The 19,677-nt window shown below is 41.7% G+C and overlaps 1 protein-coding gene across 1 annotated transcript in view; it reads left to right on the top strand.

Annotated features, from left to right (window-relative positions):
* Positions 1–5,250: 5,250 nt before the first annotated feature.
* LOC146344027 (serine/threonine-protein kinase Nek1-like) overlaps positions 5,251–19,677 on the top strand; it is a 40,396-nt gene continuing 25,969 nt past the window's right edge. Inside the window, exons 1-8 of the mRNA XM_084856428.1 lie at positions 5,251–5,365; positions 11,356–11,503; positions 11,585–11,681; positions 12,096–12,193; positions 15,422–15,505; positions 18,024–18,091; positions 18,185–18,271; positions 19,620–19,674. Of these exons, the coding sequence (XP_084712554.1) occupies positions 11,387–11,503; positions 11,585–11,681; positions 12,096–12,193; positions 15,422–15,505; positions 18,024–18,091; positions 18,185–18,271; positions 19,620–19,674 (606 nt within the window). The 5' untranslated portion in view covers positions 5,251–5,365; positions 11,356–11,386. The remainder of the gene's footprint in view (positions 5,366–11,355; positions 11,504–11,584; positions 11,682–12,095; positions 12,194–15,421; positions 15,506–18,023; positions 18,092–18,184; positions 18,272–19,619; positions 19,675–19,677) is intronic.

The raw sequence follows: 19,677 nt of genomic DNA, 5'->3' as shown, positions 1-19,677 counted from the left end.
ATCTCTAGTTCCTCTGCCTCTTCGAAACCCAGCTTGTACTTCCGGTAGTTCTCGGTTCGCATACTGCTGAAGCCTAGCTTGTAGGATTTTGAGCATCACCTTGCTGGCATGTGAAATGAGCGCAATGGTGCGGTAGTTTGAACACTCTTTGGCGTTGCCCTTCTTTGGAATTGGAATGTAAACTGACCTTTTCCAGTCTTGTGGCCACTGTTGAGTGTTCCAGATTTGTTGGCATATTGAATGCAGCACTTTAACAGCATCATCTTTTAGGATTTTAAATAGCTCGGCTGGAATACTGTCATCTCCGCTAGCTTTGTTGTTACTACTGCTTCCTAAGGCCCACTTGACTTCACTCTCTAGGATGTCCGGCTCAAGTTCAGTGACCGCACTATCATGGCTATCAGGGACATTCAGATCTTTCCTGTATAGTTCTTCTGTGTATTCTTGCCACCTCTTCTTAATCTCATCTGCTTCTGTTAGGTCCCTGCCTTCTTTGTCCTTTATCATGCCCGTCTTTGCACAAAACGTTCCCTTGAGATCTCCAATTTTCTTGAAGAGATCTCTAGTCTTTCCCATTCTGTTGTTTTCCTCGATTTCTTTGCATTGTTCATTTAAGAAGGCCTTCTTGTCTCTCCTTGCTATTCTCTGGAACTCTGCATTCAGTTGGGTATATCTTCCCCTTTCTCCCTTGCTTTTCGCTTCCCTTCTTTCGTGAGCTACTTGTAAAGCCTCATCAGACAGCCACTTTGCTTTCTTGCATTTCTTTTTCTTTGGGATGGATTTCGTTGCTGCCTCCTGAACAATGTTACGGACCTCCATCCATAGTTCCTCAGGCACTCTGTCTATCAGGTCTAATCCCTCAAATCTATTCCTCACCTCCACTGTATATTCATCAGGGATATGATTTAGGTCATACCTGAACGGTTTAGTGGTTTTCCCGACGTTCTTCAATTTAAGCCGAAATTTTGCAAGAAGCAGCTCATGATCTGAGCCACAGTCAGCTCCAGGTCTTGTTTTTACTGACTGTATGGAGCTTCTCCATCTTTGGCTGCAAAGGACATAATCAATCTGATTTCGATATTGACCATCTGGTGACGTCCATGTGTAGAGTCGCCTCTTGTGCTGTTGGAAAAGAGTGTTTGCTATGATCAGCGTGTTCTCTTGGCAAAACTCTATTAGCTTTTGTCCTGCTTCATTTTGTACACCAAGGCCATGCCTGCCTGTTATCCCGGTGATTTCTTGACTTCCTACTTTAGCATTCCAAGATGTCCCTATGATGAAGAGGACATCTTTTTTTGGTGTTAGTTCTAGAAGGTGTTGTAGGTCTTCATAGAACCAATCAACCTCAGCTTCTTTGGCCTCAGTGGTTGGGGCATAGACTTGAATTACTGTGATGTTGAATGGTTTGCCTTGGATTCGTACTGAGATCATTCTATCATTTTTAAGATTGTACCCCAGTACTGCTTTTCCCACCCTTTTGTTGACTATGAGTGCTACTCCATTTCTTCTAAGGGATTCTTGCCCACAATAGTAGATATGATGGTCACCTGAATTAAATTCGCCCATGCCTGTCCATTTTAGTTCGCTGATTCCCAAGATGTCGATGTTCAATCTTGCCATCTCATGTTTGACCACCTCCAGCTTACCTTGATTCCTTGATCTGACATTCCAGGTTCCTAAACAATATTGTTCTTTACAGCATCGGATTTTCTTTTCACCACCAGACACATCCACAGCTGAGTGTCCTTTCGGCTTTGGCCCAGCCGCTTCACTCTTTCTGGCGCTACTTGGAAATACCCTCTGCTCTTCCCCAGTAGCATATTGGACACCTTCCGACCTGAGGGGCTCATCTTCCAGCGTCATATCTTTTGGCCTTGTGATACGTTCCATGGGGTTTTCTTGGCAGGGACATTCAGATCTTTCCTGTATAGTTCTGTGTATTCTTTCCACCTCTTCTTAATCTCATCTGCTTCTGTTAGGTCCCTGCCTTCTTTGTCCTTTATCATGCCCGTCTTTGCACAAAACGTTCCCTTGAGATCTCCAATTTTCTTGAAGAGATCTCTAGTCTTTCCCATTCTGTTGTTTTCCTCGATTTCTTTGCATTGTTCATTTCAGAAGGCCTTCTTGTCTCTCCTTGCTATTCTCTGGAACTCTGCATTCAGTTGGGTATATCTTCCCCTTTCTCCCCCGTTTTTCGCTGGCCTTCTTTCCTCAGCTACTTGAAAAGACTCCTCAGACAGTCTTCTCAGAAAAGACTCAGACGGCTTTGGCCCAGCCACTTCACTCTTTCTGGCGCTACTTGGAAATTCCCTCTGCTCTTCCCCAGTAGTATATTGGACACCTTCTGACCTGAGGGGCTCATCTTCTGGCGTCATCTCTTTTAGCCTTCTGACCTGAGGGGCTCATCTTTTGGCGTCATCTCTTTTAGCCTTGTGATACGTTCCATGGGGTTTTCTTGGCAAGAATACTGGACTGGGTTGCCATTTCCTTCTCCAGTGGACCACATTTTGTCAGAACCCTCCGCCATGACCTGTCCGTCTTGGGTGGCCCTGCATGGCATAGCTTATGGCTTCACTGAGTTACACAAGCCCCTTCACCACAACAAGGCAGTGATCCATGAAGGGGATATATATCATACGTATATAAAATTGCGAAGGTGGAGGGGACATATGGAATACAGCTTTCACAGAGAAATACTAAAACCAATGATAGTACTTGTCCGTAGGGAAACCATGAATGCCCATAGGGAAACATAGGCTTCTACCTGCCCATAGGAGGATCCTGAATGCCCAAAGGGAAACATAGGCTTCTCCCTGCCTATAGGAGGATCCTGAATGCCCAGAGGGAAACATAGGCTTCTACCTGCCCATAGGGAAACCATGAATGCCCATAGGGACCGCATGCTTGCTGATAGGGAGACGTAGTTCTGTGCAAGGGCCTCTGCAACCTTGGCAAGGAAACCTTGTCATAGGAAACTCTTCTCAGATTGGGAATACTTAATCCACTTCAGTCACTTGTTTTAGACAGCTGATGAAGGCTTCTTTTTGTTCCTACAGGCTTAATCTGATAAAATCTATTCAGCTATGTTGTTTCTCTTATTTCTTTTTAATGTTTGTTTTATTTTTATTTTATTCTTTGCTGTTCTTGGTTTATTTTACACAGCTTTTGTTATTTTATTTTTGATATACAACACTTTCATTTTTTTCATTATTAGGCAAGGTATGTATATAAATAATGCCTTTCCATCCATTAAAATTATTATATTGCTGCTTTGCTTATGCATTTGAAGACCTGGTTCAACCCAGACAAAGCAACTGAGATAGAACAACATACAGTCTCCACAGAGTTGAAAAATATTCTATGGTTCTGTTGTTGTTGTTCAGCCATTAAGTCATGTCCGACTCTTCGTGACCCCATGGACCATAGCACGCCAGGCCTTCCTGTTCTCCGCTCTCCTTTCATAAAAATATGTCAAGAATGAACCCATCCACCAAAACCCCATTTAAAAAATTGTTGAAACTTCAGGGATAATTAAGTCTAGGTTTATCTCCATTAAACTGTTATGTATAACAAAGAGATGACAGATGAAACGCAATTGGGTAATCAATCCTTATGGTATAATCACGGGCTAATTGACATAAATGCACTTCGAAATGATGAAACATTTAAATAATATGAACTAATACAGAATGCAATGCTGAGGTTCCACACTTTATTTTTCAAATGTTTATAGCTTAGAAGTCTAGCCTTGAGGTTACTAAGGAAAGTTGGGTCTCCTGGGAAGGGGGGGAGCTCTTTGAAATCTTGATGACACAGAATCAGGAAAATCTGTTGAGTACGTTGTATAAAGCTCTCTTAGCTTTATACCTTACTAGTCACAGTTATCAAAAGAGATGGGAAAGAGAACAAACTTCTTAGATTCCGGACAGTATCTGGACATGGTTTTGGAATAATATTTCACAGCAGACTATCATCACAAATCATAAAGCATTTTTTAAAAAGTTTTATTTTGCTGGTATTTAATGCCTGCAAGGCATAACGATATTTATCATAAGGCTGATAACAGGTGCTGGAGGAAAAAAAAATGTCTAATGCAGATATGGCCTTTATTTTTTTTGGTTCTGCCCTATGATTAAGGACTATTGGTAAAAGATAGTAGAGGAAACTGAAATTGTATCAGGGTATAGACTACCATAGAAAAGTGGTCTTTACTTGTAATGTACTGTTGTAATAACAATCAGGAGAATGTGCAACCTTTTTGCTAAGATCCTTGTGATATTTGTTGGCTTGGTTTATACATTTGTTTATATTATAAAATTGTTGATAGTATTTTGATCCAACTATGTGTTTGTATACTTTTGTCAGCACTGTAAATAAAATAACTGCAAAAAGAAAAGAAAGGAAGGCATGAGAAAGCAGACAGTGTTGGTCAAAAAAATCTGTTGCCAATCCAGATTAACGCTCGTTGGGGGCTGGGGGGCGGGGAGAGAAACTGGCTCACAAGCCCCTCAAAGCAATGGCTTCAGACACTTTAAGCAAGCATATTAAAGGCGCAATCCTATGCACGTTTGGACAGAAACAAATCCCAACAACTCCCAGCATAGCCCAGCCAGCCCTGAGAGAAACATAATATAATGACCAACTGTAAAACTTCTGAATAAGCACAGGCAACAAGAAGGCGTCAATACAAGCGCGAAGATGCCGCGTGCTTGCAGGCATAGATTAAAAAAAGAAATATTATACATGCAGAAGTTCCATATTCGCCGTACAAGCATCATACTCCCATCCTCATTCTCCCCTTCTCACTGCAGATAACCGGACATAGATAATGGTATACAACATGGGTGTGGGACCTGCCGGCTTCCAAATGTTGCAGGCCTCCAACTCCCATCAGCCCCAGACAACACGGCCAGTTGTCAGGAATGATGGGAGCTGGAGTCCAAGAACATCTGGAGGGCAACAGCCTCCTCATCCCTATTACAGGCATCTCTATCTCGCGGGTCTCCTCCTCCGGAATACCGTCACCCTCTCCCTCCTTACGCCTTCCCCTTGGGTCACGTGACCTTCCTCTTGCGCGTTACCAGGGTGAAGCTGTAAGCAACCACTACGGCGCTCCCTAGCTGGTGCATCCAAACATTCGGGTCCCGATTTCACCCAATGGCAGGGGGAGGTTTAGGCCAGCGTCCTATAGCAACGCGAAAGGGGTGGGACCGACGCTTGGGCTGGGTTGGAGCTGGGAAAGGGTGAGGTGGATACACCAAAGAGGTTGGGAGCAGAGAGGCTGCCTCGTAGTTGTCGGCGCAGGCAGTGGAGTGTGAGTGTGCTCGTTTTCCGTGGTCGGTGGTGCTCTCGCGGCTCCTGCCTAGTAAGTTACCTCGCTTTGTGCTCTGGTTCTTCTGCCGCCGCGGCCGCGCTATGCCCAAGGCCATAGCCGTGGTAGTTTTGAGAAGGGGAGGCTCCTTCCTTGCGGTTGCAAGGATGCCTGGTAGCTGGGGGTAAAACAACAACCCTGCACGCCTCCCCCTCCTGGGGTGGCCAAACGTAGAAGCTTACATACAGCATTCTCACCAGCTAAATCTGTAGAATTCGAGGTAATTAGCGCTGGGTAACTGCCACGGTATGCAGATCAGTTAACAAAGGCAAATTAAAAATCCTCACCCCACCTCATCAACCTCGGGGCGGGAGAAGAGGAATTCCATCCTAACCATTCTTTAGCTATCCTTACTAAGAACGGGTGAATTAAAGAGTGCTAATGGTTTATTGACAGGGGTTTGAATGTGTGCTTGCTACACAATGTAACAGAAGATGGCTTGTATTTAACCGAATGGTGTAGCTAGGTAATTTTAGACCCTGCGCTTAATGGTCTTATGGGGGGGCCCTTCAGCTGACCATGTGTATTACTTTAGGTGGGAAGCACACAACTAACGTTTCTCTTTGCCCCCCAGCCACCATTCCATGCTTTAGAATTGCCTTCACATTCCTGATATGTTAGAACAACCACCACAACCCTGATTTCTTAAAAGAATAATAATAAAAAAAAAATACTCTGAGCGTGTGCAGTTTTGCAATTCAAACTCACTTTAAAAGTTTAAAGTTCACCATTGTGACTTCAGGAATAAAATGGAGTTTGCTTCTGCTGCCCTGGTGTCAGGGGCGTTGCTAGGTTCTTAAAAGATCTGGGGCACAGGCCCATAACACAAATTTGCATATATACATGAGTCTAAGCGCACGTCTAATATATGTATGTGTGTGTGTGTGGAGTGCATACGGTGTGTGTGTGTGTGTGTATAGATTACATACATATACACATAAGAAGTGTGCAGTGACTCCCCACCCCACTTCAACTCAGACCCCGATTCAGCATTTTGGAAAACATCCCGCTTCTGCTCTGGCCAATTTGTAGTTGGACACCTGAGTCAATGTTTGGAAACAAGAGTCTTTATGCTTCCTGTTGTCTACCATGGGAAATTAGAAAAAAACCCTGTAACTTTGTTCTCTTGGTCAGAACTGGATGATCATTTGAGGCATAGGAGCCCCCTAGAAGGGGAGTACATCTGCCCAATGTCAGAAAAATAAGTGCAGGGTTTATATTTTGATTTTCTTTTAAAGGGAACTGCCAATAACATTTTAATTCCTTGGAAGAATTGGATAAAAATTTCAGGATTCATTGCCCCATCAGAGGAGATCAATGTCTGCCAGATTTCAGAACGATAAGCACAAGGGTTTTTGTGCAAGGGTGGCCTTGACATTTTGAGGTCTCCAAAAGAGGACATACTTATCTCCCTATGTTCCTTGTGGACCATTGTTGTGAAAATTACAGGCAGCCTACAGTTGTCCCTAAGTAAGACACCAGCAAAGTTTCAGAAGGATAGGTGCAGCAGTTCACATGGAAGGGGAGTTCTCCAATGTGGGGGAGGGAGTGATTTGCTTTCCCTTCCCTTCACCCCTTCCCCAATAGTTTTTGGGTAAATTTGTATAAAAATGCACATTTTCATTAGAGGTGTACCCCAGGCAAGAAACCTGCAAAGTTTCTGAAGCATATACATGCATTCTAATTTAGAATTATTATAATTTATTTACATTTCACCAATGTTAGCAACAGGGGAACATGGGTGGGAAGGTGCTATTGCATTCATGTCCTGCTTGTGGGTTTCCTATGGGCATCTGGTTGGCCACTGTGTGAACAGAATGCTGGACTAGATGGACCTTGGTCTGATGTAGCACGGTTCTTCTTATGTTCTTAAATATAGAGTGCCTCTGAGCATGTGCAGAATGTTTTTCTTTCACCACTGAGCACTTACATTCTCCCCTACCACTTCTATTCCCCTCCATGCAACCATCCCTCCTCATCCTACCAGCCTCTAGCAATTCTTCATTAAAACAGATGTCTTGTTTTGTGCAACTCCTCTCCTCGTTATGCACAAGCTCTCATTGTATCTTCCTCCCCATAACTTCACTTGTGCCAAAACTTCACCAGGATTCAGCCAATGAGTCTGTTTTCAAAACTAGGCCTAAGTTATGGAGAAACTCTGAGCATGTACTAAGTGCCTTTCCCTCACCACTGAAGCTAGAGTTCTTGCAAAAAAAACCCAAAACCAACTAATGACAAAACATGCATAGGACTGACCTGAAAGGGTAGTCAATTCATTAGACGGAATTGAGTAGGCACTGTATTAAGCTTGCAGTACCATGCTCACAACTCAGGACTTGCAGCACCATGCTCACAACTCTGAGTAAACATGCTGCACATCAAGGTGCAAACCTCCTGCAAAACTAACTTGTGCTGAAATCCTATGCACACTTTCCTGAGGGTAAGTCTCATTAAACATAATGGGACTTCTCAGTAGGCATGCATAGGATTGCATAAATTAGCAATATTTATCTCCCCTCCACTTAAAAAACAAACCAAAAACTCCTATAGGAAGCTGCCTTATACTGAGTCAGACCCTGGGTCCATCTAGCCCAGAATTGTTGACACTGACTGGCAGCAGCAGCTCTCCAGAGCTTCAGGCAGGATTCTTTCCTAGCCCTACCTGGGGATGCTGGGGATCAAACACAGGACGTTCTGCATACCAAGCATGTGCTCTACCACTGAGCTACAGCCCTTCCTATTGCTGGATAATGGCAACTGACAAACAAAACAGCCCCAGATTTGTTTTTTCTGCAACCATATGAACCCACTCTTCTCAAAGACTTGAGTGAGGAGAAGGAGAAAAACCAGCCCTCTTGTCTCTTTGTATAAAGTCAAATACAGTTCAGAACTTCTCTTGCCCCCCAAAGAGAAATCTCTTTAAGAATTCCCCAAGATATGCTCTGGGTGGAATAAAGAAGAGAAAGAAAGAAAGAAAGAAAGAAAGAAAGAAAGAAAGAAAGAACAGGATAGGGGAGGGAAGAAGAAAAGAAGAATGGTGATTGGAAATGTGCATGAGGGTGCGGGGTAGAGAGAATTCCCTAAGCCAAGTGGCTCCCTTCAGAGAGGTAGTACTTCAGATGAATTTAGGAGGCTGTGCAGGGTTTGCAAGGATTGCACATACTTAAATGAACTTTATGAGGTGAGGTGGCTGAGGGCTTTTTCTAGCTTTTTTAAAACTGTAGAACCTATTTAAAACCCCAGCTACTAAACTTCTGCAGAATCCAAAGGTTCCAGTTCGGGGCAGTAAAATCAGATGCTGTGTGAAATACCAGTATTTCACATGGAGCTCTTTCTTCCCTTCCTTCTCCCTCCTCAAAATTTCATTGCAGGCAACCTCCCAACAGTGGGCATGTAAGAGCAGAAAAGAAAAGTAGGGGGAGAGAGGTTTTTTGCACCTCAAAAAAAACCTACACCAGAGATAAGGATAGTGACCTCCTAATGGTCACCTTAAACACCTTCTGATTAGGATCTCTAATCCCCTGGGTGACTTGACAGTTTTTACTTTTTGTTTTAGACTTTGAGAAAATGAAACTTTATGCATGGCTAGCGCAAAAGCCACTGGACCTAATTGTCTGAAATTTTATTTTATTTATTTATTTCATTTCTATACCGTCCAATAGCCGAAGCTCTCTGGGCGGTTCACAAAAATTAAAACCAAACAACACAAAATAAAACAATTTAAAATATATAGAACATTAAAACCACAATATAACAATACAACCACAATAAAACCTAGCAGCAGTGCAGGAATTTAAAATACAAATTTAAAACAGCAAAGATAAAAATTTAGAAAGCTAAAATGCCTGGGAAAATAAAAAGGTCTTCACCTGGCGCCGAAAGGAATACAATGTAGACGCCAGGCGAACCTCACTAGGGAGCTAATTCCAGAGCTGGGGTGCCGCAGCAGAAAAAGCCGTCCTCCTAGTAGCCACCTGCCTCACTTCCTTTGGCAGGGGCTCATGGAGAAGGGCCGCTGATGATGATCTTAAGGTCCGGGTGGGTAGGTTCAGTCAGCCCCATAGGGCCTGCTAGGTCCCAAAACTCCATGAATTTATGTGGAAGCACACAAAAATTATAGCTCTTTTCTTTGACAGATTTTCTTGGAAAAAGCAATTTTACCTGTGGCTAGCACAAAAGCCACTAGACCTAACTGTCTGAAATTTGGCATATTCAGTCAGCTCCATGGGGGCTACTAAGCCTCCAAATTTCATATATGTCTCCTACAAACTAAAAATGTTATGGCCATTTTTGTTTTCCAATGCAAGTCAATGGGAAAATGTAAAAAAAAAAAAAAAAAAGGCAATTAGGACAGCTCAAAAGATCTGGGGCACAGCTCAGAAAAGATCCAGGGCCTGTGCCCAGGTGGGCCCTCCCCTAACGACATCCCTGCCTGATGCCCTCTTCACCAGTTGGGTGGTCATTTGGGGACCCTCTGGGCTTTCTATGTTTCATCCAGACTGGTCTTTAATGGTAGTTTACAAAGGAGTAAACTAAAACATTACCAAAACAGCAATATAAAACCACAATTAATATCTAACAAAGTGGCCCCAAATAATAGTTCAAAAGCCTTTACCTAATTAATTGAAAGCCATATAGAATAAAACTGTTTTGTCCATGTGATAAGTGAATCTCCCTAGGAGTGCATCCACAAGGCTTTATCAGCAGAAGCACTCCTTTACGTCTTGCCTACACTAGCCACCAATCTGACTTCAGTAAACAGTGGAACCTATCCTGGGGCCAGGGGACCACCTTGTCTTCCTTTAGTTGAAGTAGGCACTTATTAACATTTCAAAAACTGGCAGCCCAATCTTATATGTGTTTACTCAGAAATAAATCCCACTGTGTTCCATTGGGCTAACTCCCTAGTAAGTGTGCTTAAGATTGTAGCTTGAGGTCACCAAAAGGGCAAGCCCATGTAGAATCATAGAATAGTAGGGTTGGAAGGGGCCTACAAGGCCATCGAGTCCAACCCCCTGCTCTATGAAGGAACCCAAGTCAGAGCATCCCTGACAGATGGCTGTCCAGCCTCATCTTGAATGCCTCCAATATGAGAGACACTACCTCCCTAGGTAATTGGTTCCATTGTCATACTTACCATCTTCTGGTACCTACCAGTCAGGCAGTAGGAGCAAAGCAGGTGCCTCCAGCCTAATCAGGCACCTGAAAAGGATACCATGGATGATGGTACTGAAAGCTGCTGAGAGATTCAGAAGATCAGCAGAGTCACATTCCCCTTGTGTATATCCTGAAGACTGTTATCTGTCAGGGCATCAAAGCAGTTTCATTCCCCAAGGCAGGCCAATACTGGATTGAAATATGTCCAGATAGTTAACTTAATTCAGGAGCTCTGCTATCACACTTTACCCATAATCAGTTTGGGGTATCATTTAAAGGCTTCTTTACTAAGAAGCGTAATGTTTCCTTGGAAGTAGGTCCTGCTGATTTCAGTACAGCTTACTTCCAAATAAGGCTTTAATCCTTATTTGGGAATAAGCCTCACTGAACTCAGTGGAATCTACATCCAGGTAAACATGCATAAGGTCAGGCAACACAACTGAGATTCAAATAAGTGCTGCTCTGGAAAGTGCCAAATGCAATGCTTATTTTCTGACTTGTGCTGTGAGTTTGACTTTTATCTTCTTGTTAATGTTATAAAAACTCCTTAAGTGAGTAAAGTATATATAAATGTTTCTATGTTCCGTTGAAAAACATCTCCCACGGTGATTGAAATAAAGACAGTGAATGCAAACTTCAGCTTAGTTAAAGCACAAATGATGGAAGTGATGGGCTTGGAGACCTTATCATGGAAGGGGCTGTTGAAATCTTGATGGTATTAAAAAGACAAATGATTTACAAAGTGGCTTGCAATGCATAACTTGATCTTGCAGGTACTGAAGAGCAACTTGGTTATTCAGTTAAAAAAAAATTTTTTTTCTTCCTAGCTCATGCATAAGAATGCCTTAGAAAAATATCATGGACAAGTATATTAAGGTGCAAAAGATTGGTGAAGGATCTTTTGGGAAAGCAGTTCTGGTTAAAGCCAAGGAAAATGGCAGACAATATGTTATTAAGGAGATCAATATATCCAAGGTGAGTTTCTCAGATTTTATTTCCTTTTACTACATTTTTTTTGTATATTTCTATTTTAAAAATAATGCTTCTGTTTTTAAGATGTCAAATAAAGAGAGAGAAGAATCTAGGAGAGAAGTTGCGGTGTTGGCAAACATGAAACATCCAAATATCGTCCTGTACAGAGAATCATTTGAAGGTTAGGCTTAAGAATCAATTGCATGGCATTTTGAAATAAAATAGGGCAATATAAACACAAACTGGGCTAAAGGTTGCTGAATTGGTGATGTTTGTTTTATACTCTTGGATACTGCCTTTTGTCATTGGGTTTTCTGGCCCTTTTTTTAAAAAAAAAATTAATGCTGTAATTCTATGCATGCTTATGTAAACGTAAGACATGTTGATCAATAGCACTTCTAAATAAATATGGTTATGATCCGGCTGTGATAGGCCACCAAATAGATGCGAGTCTCCCATCTTTCATATCTGTGGTATGACTTTGAAAATATACAATAATAGAAAACTAAACAAGAAATCAAGGAACTGACTACTGTATATGTGGTATAAGTGAACACTTGTCACACAAACTTATTTCTGTCTTCTTTTTTTACAGAAGGTGGTTGTCTTTACATAGTGATGGATTATTGTGAAGGAGGAGATCTGTTTAAAAAAATTAATGCACAGAAAGGTGTCTTGTTTTCAGAAGACCAGGTAACGGGTTGAGAATTATATTGCTTGAAAATCTAGCTCTGATAATTTTATTTATTTATAAATATCCACTATGTTGGTCTGAGACTAGGGGTCCACAAATCTTGGCTGGCTTTGGTGGCCAATCCAAATGCTCCATGCTTTGGAGGCGGGGGTCCTGGCAACTGCACATTTTGGGACTCCTTTTCAGGTACAATCCCAAGTTACCCATAGCCTTTTTCCTCAGCTTCAAGGTTGGAACTAGGTAAGGTCATTCGCAGAAGTGTAGTGTGAAAGCCAGTCCTGCTGTCTTCCCCCTTCCTCCAGGTCAGAGCTGGAGAGAACAATTGACGTTTGCTTTGGCTCTGTGCTTCTAGGAGTACCTTGGAAGCAGAAAGCCAACCACCTGCCACCCGCTTCAACTCAGGTCTAGAGAGGAAGGTTGGGACTTCCGTTCTGGTGCTGTGCCTCACAATTGTAGCACCAAAACAAACCTCAAGCTTCCTTCAAATTTTCAGGAATGGGAAGGGGATGGAGATCAGCTGTGCTGTATACCTCTGAAATGCAGCACAATTACATGAATAATCCCTGCCCACCTGTCCCACGCCAAGGTTACCAGCTAATGTTAAGCAGATGGTCAGTGTCATCAGCTACTGTAAAAAGTAAATTATCACTAGCAGTAAGCATTCCTAGATGCTGAAAAGGCCTTTGATCACCTGGAGGAAGCCCGTCTTCTACCTCTATTAAAACATAGGGTGTTTGGGATGGGCTCCCTCTAGGCAATCAAAGCCTTGTATGAGGTCCCAAAGGCCCTGGTAAGGGTAAATAATCACAGATCAAAGGATTTTCAGGTACAGTGGGAAACCTGGTAGGTTTATTCCTCCCTGATTTTTGCCTTCTCAGTAAAACCCTTGACAGAGGCAGTAAGGGGAGACCCTGAGATGCAGGGGCTTATAGGCTGGTTAGATTCACCATAACATTTCTGATTATACTGTTTTTTGTGTGGCAAATCTCCAGTTCTCATTATTAGCACTTTAGAAAGTCATTTCATATTATAGTTCTGTGTCTGGTTTCAAAATGAATTATTCAGCTTTGGGGATACTGCCTATAAATGTTCCAAGAGAAGATCAGGAAGCAATAACGATGAAGTATGAATACAAGTGGGTGGAAAAGGCTTGAAGGTATGTGATCAATATTTCTGATTATCAAGACTTGATTAAAAATATAACTATGCTAAATTGATGGAGCATCTAAGGAGTGATATGATGGAATGAGAAAAACAAAACCTGTCATGGCTACTTGCACTCTCGCAAGTAGTGAAAATGATGACTTTACCAAAAATCCAAACACAAGGAATATCCCCAATTTCCACCTTTTGGGGGCAAAACTTTCTTTGAACCGGGATGTCTTATGGGGGAAGAATAAGGCAGTGAGAGTTAGGGTGCAATATTCTGCATGTTAATAATACTTTTTAAATGCCCTACATTCTGCATATTAATAATATTTTTTTAAATGTCCTACAACTCCCAGCATTCCACAGTCATTGCCAGCTGGGGAATGCTGGGCGTTGTAGGACTCTTTTCTGTCTAAACATGCATAGCATTGCTCCCTTAAAGGTGTAATGAAGGGGGCAGACTTTTGTGAAAGGCATGTATTCTAACTAGTTTTGAGATGAAAGTGGAATCAATATCTATCTACAGTTGAGCCATTACATTTACAACTCCAGCATTTCTGCACAAATTAATAGGAGTTTACCAGGTCTGTAAATCTCATAGCAAATGACTCATTCAAAAGAGGTCACCTTGGTACCCTACGACTTATATGTGTGGCCATAAATACCTTCTTACCTTGCCAGGACTTGGTCCTAGGACTTAAGAATACAAATAGAAGCAGAGATGTGGGCTAAAATATGGTCTTCAACCCCACTTCTATCTTCTTCTTACAACATTAAAGAAATATTTAAGGCAATAGCAAGATGGTACCTTACTCCAGCTAAGCTGCCCAATGTAAATAAACATCTGACTGTTACTGGAAGAAGTATCAAGCTAGAGGGATATACTACCACCTTTGGGGATCATGCCCCCAAATTAGAAGATACTGGGTTGGATTCTCTTAAGTTATTAAGGGTGCAATCCTATGCATGTTTAGACAGAAAAAAAGATCTCTTCACTCCCAGCATGCCCCAGCCAGCTATGCTGGGGCGTGCTGGGAGTTGTAGGCCTTTTTTCTGTCTAAATATGCATAGAATTGCACCTTAAATCGATTACAGGCTATGTCGTTCCAGTAGAGTCTACTGCAGTCTTTCTAAGATCTATAGATGCAGAGGCCATACCAAAAGTTGGAAGGGATTTTATTTTACCGATGGCACTAAACTACATGTAGTGGCTAGATGGAAAGACAACCATATGCTGCCTGTTCGTTGCTTTGATAAATCATGGGAACATTTAGTTGTGGACAAGATTTCAGTCCAGATTAAAGGGGCATGTAACTTCTTCCCTTTGTGGATGTTTTTCTAGAAAATAATGTTTTCATTTACATATGTAGACGTGGCAAAAATCAAATGTTAGTTTATTTTCTTTAAATGGTTTTTAGCCTGCTCTTTATCTGAAAAGGCTTCCAGAGTAGCTTACAAAGATCAGTAACAAGGCAATTCTTTCCCAAAAGCGTGTGCATGACACACAAGGAAAAAGGGATGAGGAGAGAAGGACAGTACTTGGAGAACAGTTGTATCTGAGTTCAACATTTATTTTTCTGAACTCAGGGAAACAAAAACGAACTGCTCCGGAGTTGTAATTTTTTCTGATCTGAAATTTTCTGATACTGTTTAACTTAAAATGTACAAGAAACGTTGGTTATTGCCTGTTTTATATTTGTTTCTCTTAAAAACTACACTTTGAAATGGTTAGTAGTTGCCAGGTTATATATTCCTGCCTTAAAAATGATGTGGACTCTATACAGCCTAACAGTTAGTAGAATTGACTATATATTTGTCTATATGACATTTTCTGTGCAATAAATAAAAAGTGTTGCTTTTATATAGTGTCTTTTCAATATTGGATTGCAAGGGCAGGACATTTTTATAGTGATGTCAAAATGTTTCATTCTTATTTCCAAGGTATTGTGCCGGAAAACCTGAACATTTTGAGGGTATAGGAAACTGCATCTCAGGAGCTTGACATTTGAGCTACTCTAATTTCAATCTTGAAATACAACGTTCTAACAAAAACCTAAAAATTTTCTACTTATCTTTAGATCATGGATTGGTTTGTACAGATCTGTTTAGCACTGAAACATGTACATGACAGAAAAATTTTGCATCGAGATATAAAGTCTCAGGTAGGCTAGAGATAAATATTTTTTTGTTGAATTTCAGTACTCTAATGTAGAGGGTTGAACTTAGTTTTCACTAATGGTTGATGAGTTAGCAAACCTGTGTCTCGACAGTAGTGCTTCAAACTGCAGGTAGGGCCTGTCGGAAAATATAAGGTCTGGTTGAGATGTAATGCTGAAATGTGGTGCTAGTATGGTGTAGTGGTTAGAGAGTTGGACTGGGACTCACAAGACCCAGGTTCTAGTCTGCACTTGGCCATGAAGCTCACTGGGTAATTTTGGGCCAGTCACTGATTCTCAGCCTAACTTACCTCACAGGGATGTTGTGAGGATAAAATGGAGAGGAGGAGGATCATGTATGCCACCTTGGGATTCTTGGAGGAAAGTCAGGATATAAGTAACAAATAAATAAATAAATTCAATAAATAAAGCAGGAATTGATGTTATGAGAAGGAGTTCTAGCAGTCCTTGCACTCACAGACTCACCCTTCCTCTCCTCCTCCTCTTCCTCATTCTGTGAGGTGACTGAAAGCTTACTTTTGGGTTTTGGTTGAACCATAGTTTCCTGATTTATTCTTAATATGATTAACTGGAAGAAAACAGCTAGACTAACATCTCCTCATCAGACAGTAAGATCTCACCTACTTGGCACAGCCTCTAGCTTAAAACAAACTTTGGTTATAATGGGCAACAAACCTTTTGTCTTTGATGGAGACTTCCATCATCCTAGGTACCTTTGAGCAAGAAAGACTAGAAATTTCTGACTTTAGGTGAGATCTGTGACACTGGCCAAGGAGATCATAGGTCTTTAATATCAAATATAATCTGGATGTATGGCAAGGAGCTCTAAACAAAGATACACATTCCTTAAGGTTCACATGGTTTAATGCTTCTTAGTACCAGACATTTTCTGTGTATAGGAACTTATACGGCACAGACTAAAATTCTAGTGTAGCTTTCTCCCAGACATGCTAGATTTGGGGATGTGCACGTGCATGTGTGAGTGTGTAGAGATTTACTTATTTTTGTATGCAGGAGCATTGTCATGTGAGCCCTACCTGTGGTTTGAAGTGTTGTTCATATATGGGTTTGCCACCTCACCTACTAAACAGTTATCTGATTTGCGAGAACTAGGACTTAGGATGATCAGTTCTGTTTTAAAATAGCAGCAGATAAAGCCATACAGCCCAGTTCTATAAATATTACTTAGAAGTAAGTCCCACTGAATTCAGTAGTGCTTACTTTCAAGTATGCAGTGGACTGCAGCCTACTTAAGATGCGTCACAGATTTAGTTGTGTTTTTCATTAGCCTAACATGGATTTAATGTCTCTTCCTTTTTGTCTTGATTTCTTCTAGTAATCTAGTTTATATGCTGGAGGATTTTTTCTTTTTCTCTCCGAACAAGGACTACAAATCTTGAAAGTATACTATTTGTGTATTTCCAAGTACTTTAAAAGATTTCAGGGTGGTTGTCGTTTTTACTTAGAAGGCCTTCATATGCTATCCTCATTCTTTAATCCAATAAATGGGTATTTTGAAAATTTACCTAACCTATGCTATTTGCAACAATTAACAAATATTCCTGATGTTGCATGTTGAAGTAAATGCATCTTAAGGTCTTGATTCCATGGTGAAATTAAACAGTTACCTGATTGTTACTTGAAGTTCTGTCAAACAAATGCCTTCTTATGCAGTGAGAGGCAGAAGTGCATCTTAAGTCATAGATTGAAAGATACTTACAAAAAAGCATTATTTGACTCTTGTGGAATAGTCTGCTCATAAGTATAAGTAGGAGATAAAGAGTTAGAATATGCAAAGTAGCATGTTTCACTTGCAGAGGCCAAGAGCTTAAGGGTGCAATCTTATCGAGACAGGCGGCTGCTTCCGAACGCAAAGGCAACCGCCTATCCTAAGCAGGGCAGGAGAAGCACAGAGGGAATCGTGCCCTCCGCGCTTCCCCTGTCCTGCTTTTTTGGCTAGACAACCGATTGTGGCTGTCTAGTCGCAGGACCACGGAGTGGGGCAGGAGGCTGCTGTACGACACACTGGATGTCTTGTACACGTAGTTATGCTCTCCCTGATCCAGAACACACCCAGCCATGCCCCTTTCCTGCCCCTCCATGCTCCTCTTGTGAACGCGGAGGACAGGGCTGCGGAAGTGGGGGGAGGTCGATTTTCCGGGAACCGACCTCAGAGTGCGGGCTCCAAGGTCGGTTCCCAGAAAACAGCATATCCTATGGCCATCCAGCTGCTGTCTAGCAGCCATAGGATTGCTCCCTAATATACCTCAGTTGTATTAGTAAAACAAATACCTTGATTCATCAAGTAGCACTTTTCATATAGTAAGAGAAGTTCTTGATGTTAAACCGCCTTGCCTTGTTAATACGCAGTTAAGTAAGAATAGCACCTAGCAATGATGATTGGTAAATTTTGGATTAAAATTAAGTTAATGTACATAAGCTACTTTCTTGTTTACTGAATGAAATTTGGTATTGAGCCTGAATTTTTCTCTTTCTACTCCAGAATATATTTTTAACCAAAGATGGAACAATACAGTTGGGAGACTTTGGCATAGCCAGAGTTCTTAATAGGTAACATTCAAATAATTCTCCACCCCCAAGCTCCCAGTTCCCTTAATTTTACCAAGGATGATTTAACCCATTGCCATCTTATTTTTATTTTAGTACAGTGGAACTTGCTCGAACATGTATAGGAACACCATATTACTTGTCACCAGAAATCTGTGAGAACAAGCCTTACAACAATAAAAGGTAATGTTTAGCAGTAAGCTTAATTTTTTTTCACTGAAGTTTATTTTATATAGATGCCATGATCTTTTATTAAGCTGCAGTTTATTTGTCTTTGCTGTTCTTATTATTTCGTTGTAAGAAAATGCAAAAACCCAATATACTTTTATCTAATCTCAGAGTTATATTTTTGGGATAAAGTAAACAGTAATGTATACCTTGTCTATCAAAGAACTATGCCCAATATAGTTCCACGCCTCCTGGCTCTTTAAAGTAATAGCTTCCCTACACCAGGTTGGTATGCTTTGGATATGGAGCACAGATGGAAAATGCAAATGTATTCCATATAGCAAAAATGTCCTAATATGTAACTGTCAATTAGATATCCTTTAATGATACGCAGAATATGCTGTGCATGGCCACCTCACTCTTCTTCATGGTAAGGCTGCCCCAGCTTAGCCTAGTCCCCTGAGGCACCAGTGCGGGTCACTGTTCTTCCAACAATCTTCCCCAGCATTTTGGGGAAGATAGTAATGAGAATTCTCTTTCTTTCTACAGCAGGCAAAAGATGGCTGGGAAAGTAGTGGAACAGCAGCCGCAAGCAGGCAAATAAGATTCACATTACTACTTGCTCCTTACATAAGCTATCCGGGACCCCATGTATTTCAGCCTTGGCAGCTTCAGTTGTCTTAGGGAGCAATCCTATTGCCACTAGACACTGCATAGAGGGCCATGGGATTTTTTGGTTTCTGGGAACTGAGATCAGAGCCAGGGCTCCAAACATGGTTCCCAGAAGCCCCGCTCCCTGCCTCAGTCCCTCATAGCTGGTGCGGTTCTCTCTGCTCCAGCTACGTCTCCACGCTTGGAAACAGTGCAGAGATGGTGATAAGGGGGCGGGGAGGAGAGGAGACTGCGGAAACCGCTTTATGTGGCTTCCTATGCACCATGTGGCTTCCTCCCCCCGCTTCCCATCCCTGAAGATGCAGCTAGAAAGCCAAAATCGGCCATCTAGCCAAAAATGCAGGATGTCCGGAGTATGGAGGCACAGATCGCCTCCATGCTATGGCTGCCCTGCATTGGATACTTGGCAGCCTCTGACATCGGAGGCTGCTGACTGTCGCTATAGGTTTGTGCCCTTAGAAGCTCAGGTACTGTTGCCACAGCTAAAGTTGCCACAACTGAAATACGTACATACGTGCATGCACACACCTACCTGTCATAGCTGATTTTAGGGTGATGAAAAGTAACATAAGCCAGCCTAAGTTCCAAGGACAAACTACAGTATTGACCATCTAGATGCAAACTGTTGTTCTAGGTGCAGTAACTGTTGTTATTGGTGCAAACTAATGTTGTGTCTCTATTTCTCATTCAGTGACATATGGGCTCTTGGTTGTGTTCTCTATGAAATGTGTACACTGAAACATGCCGTA

This window comes from Heloderma suspectum, chromosome 5 (assembly GCF_057233095.1).
Source record: "Heloderma suspectum isolate Gila_16-S chromosome 5, 16-S_ref, whole genome shotgun sequence".
Lineage (NCBI taxonomy): Eukaryota > Metazoa > Chordata > Lepidosauria > Squamata > Helodermatidae > Heloderma > Heloderma suspectum.
This window is presented reverse-complemented; position numbering and strand designations above follow the sequence as displayed.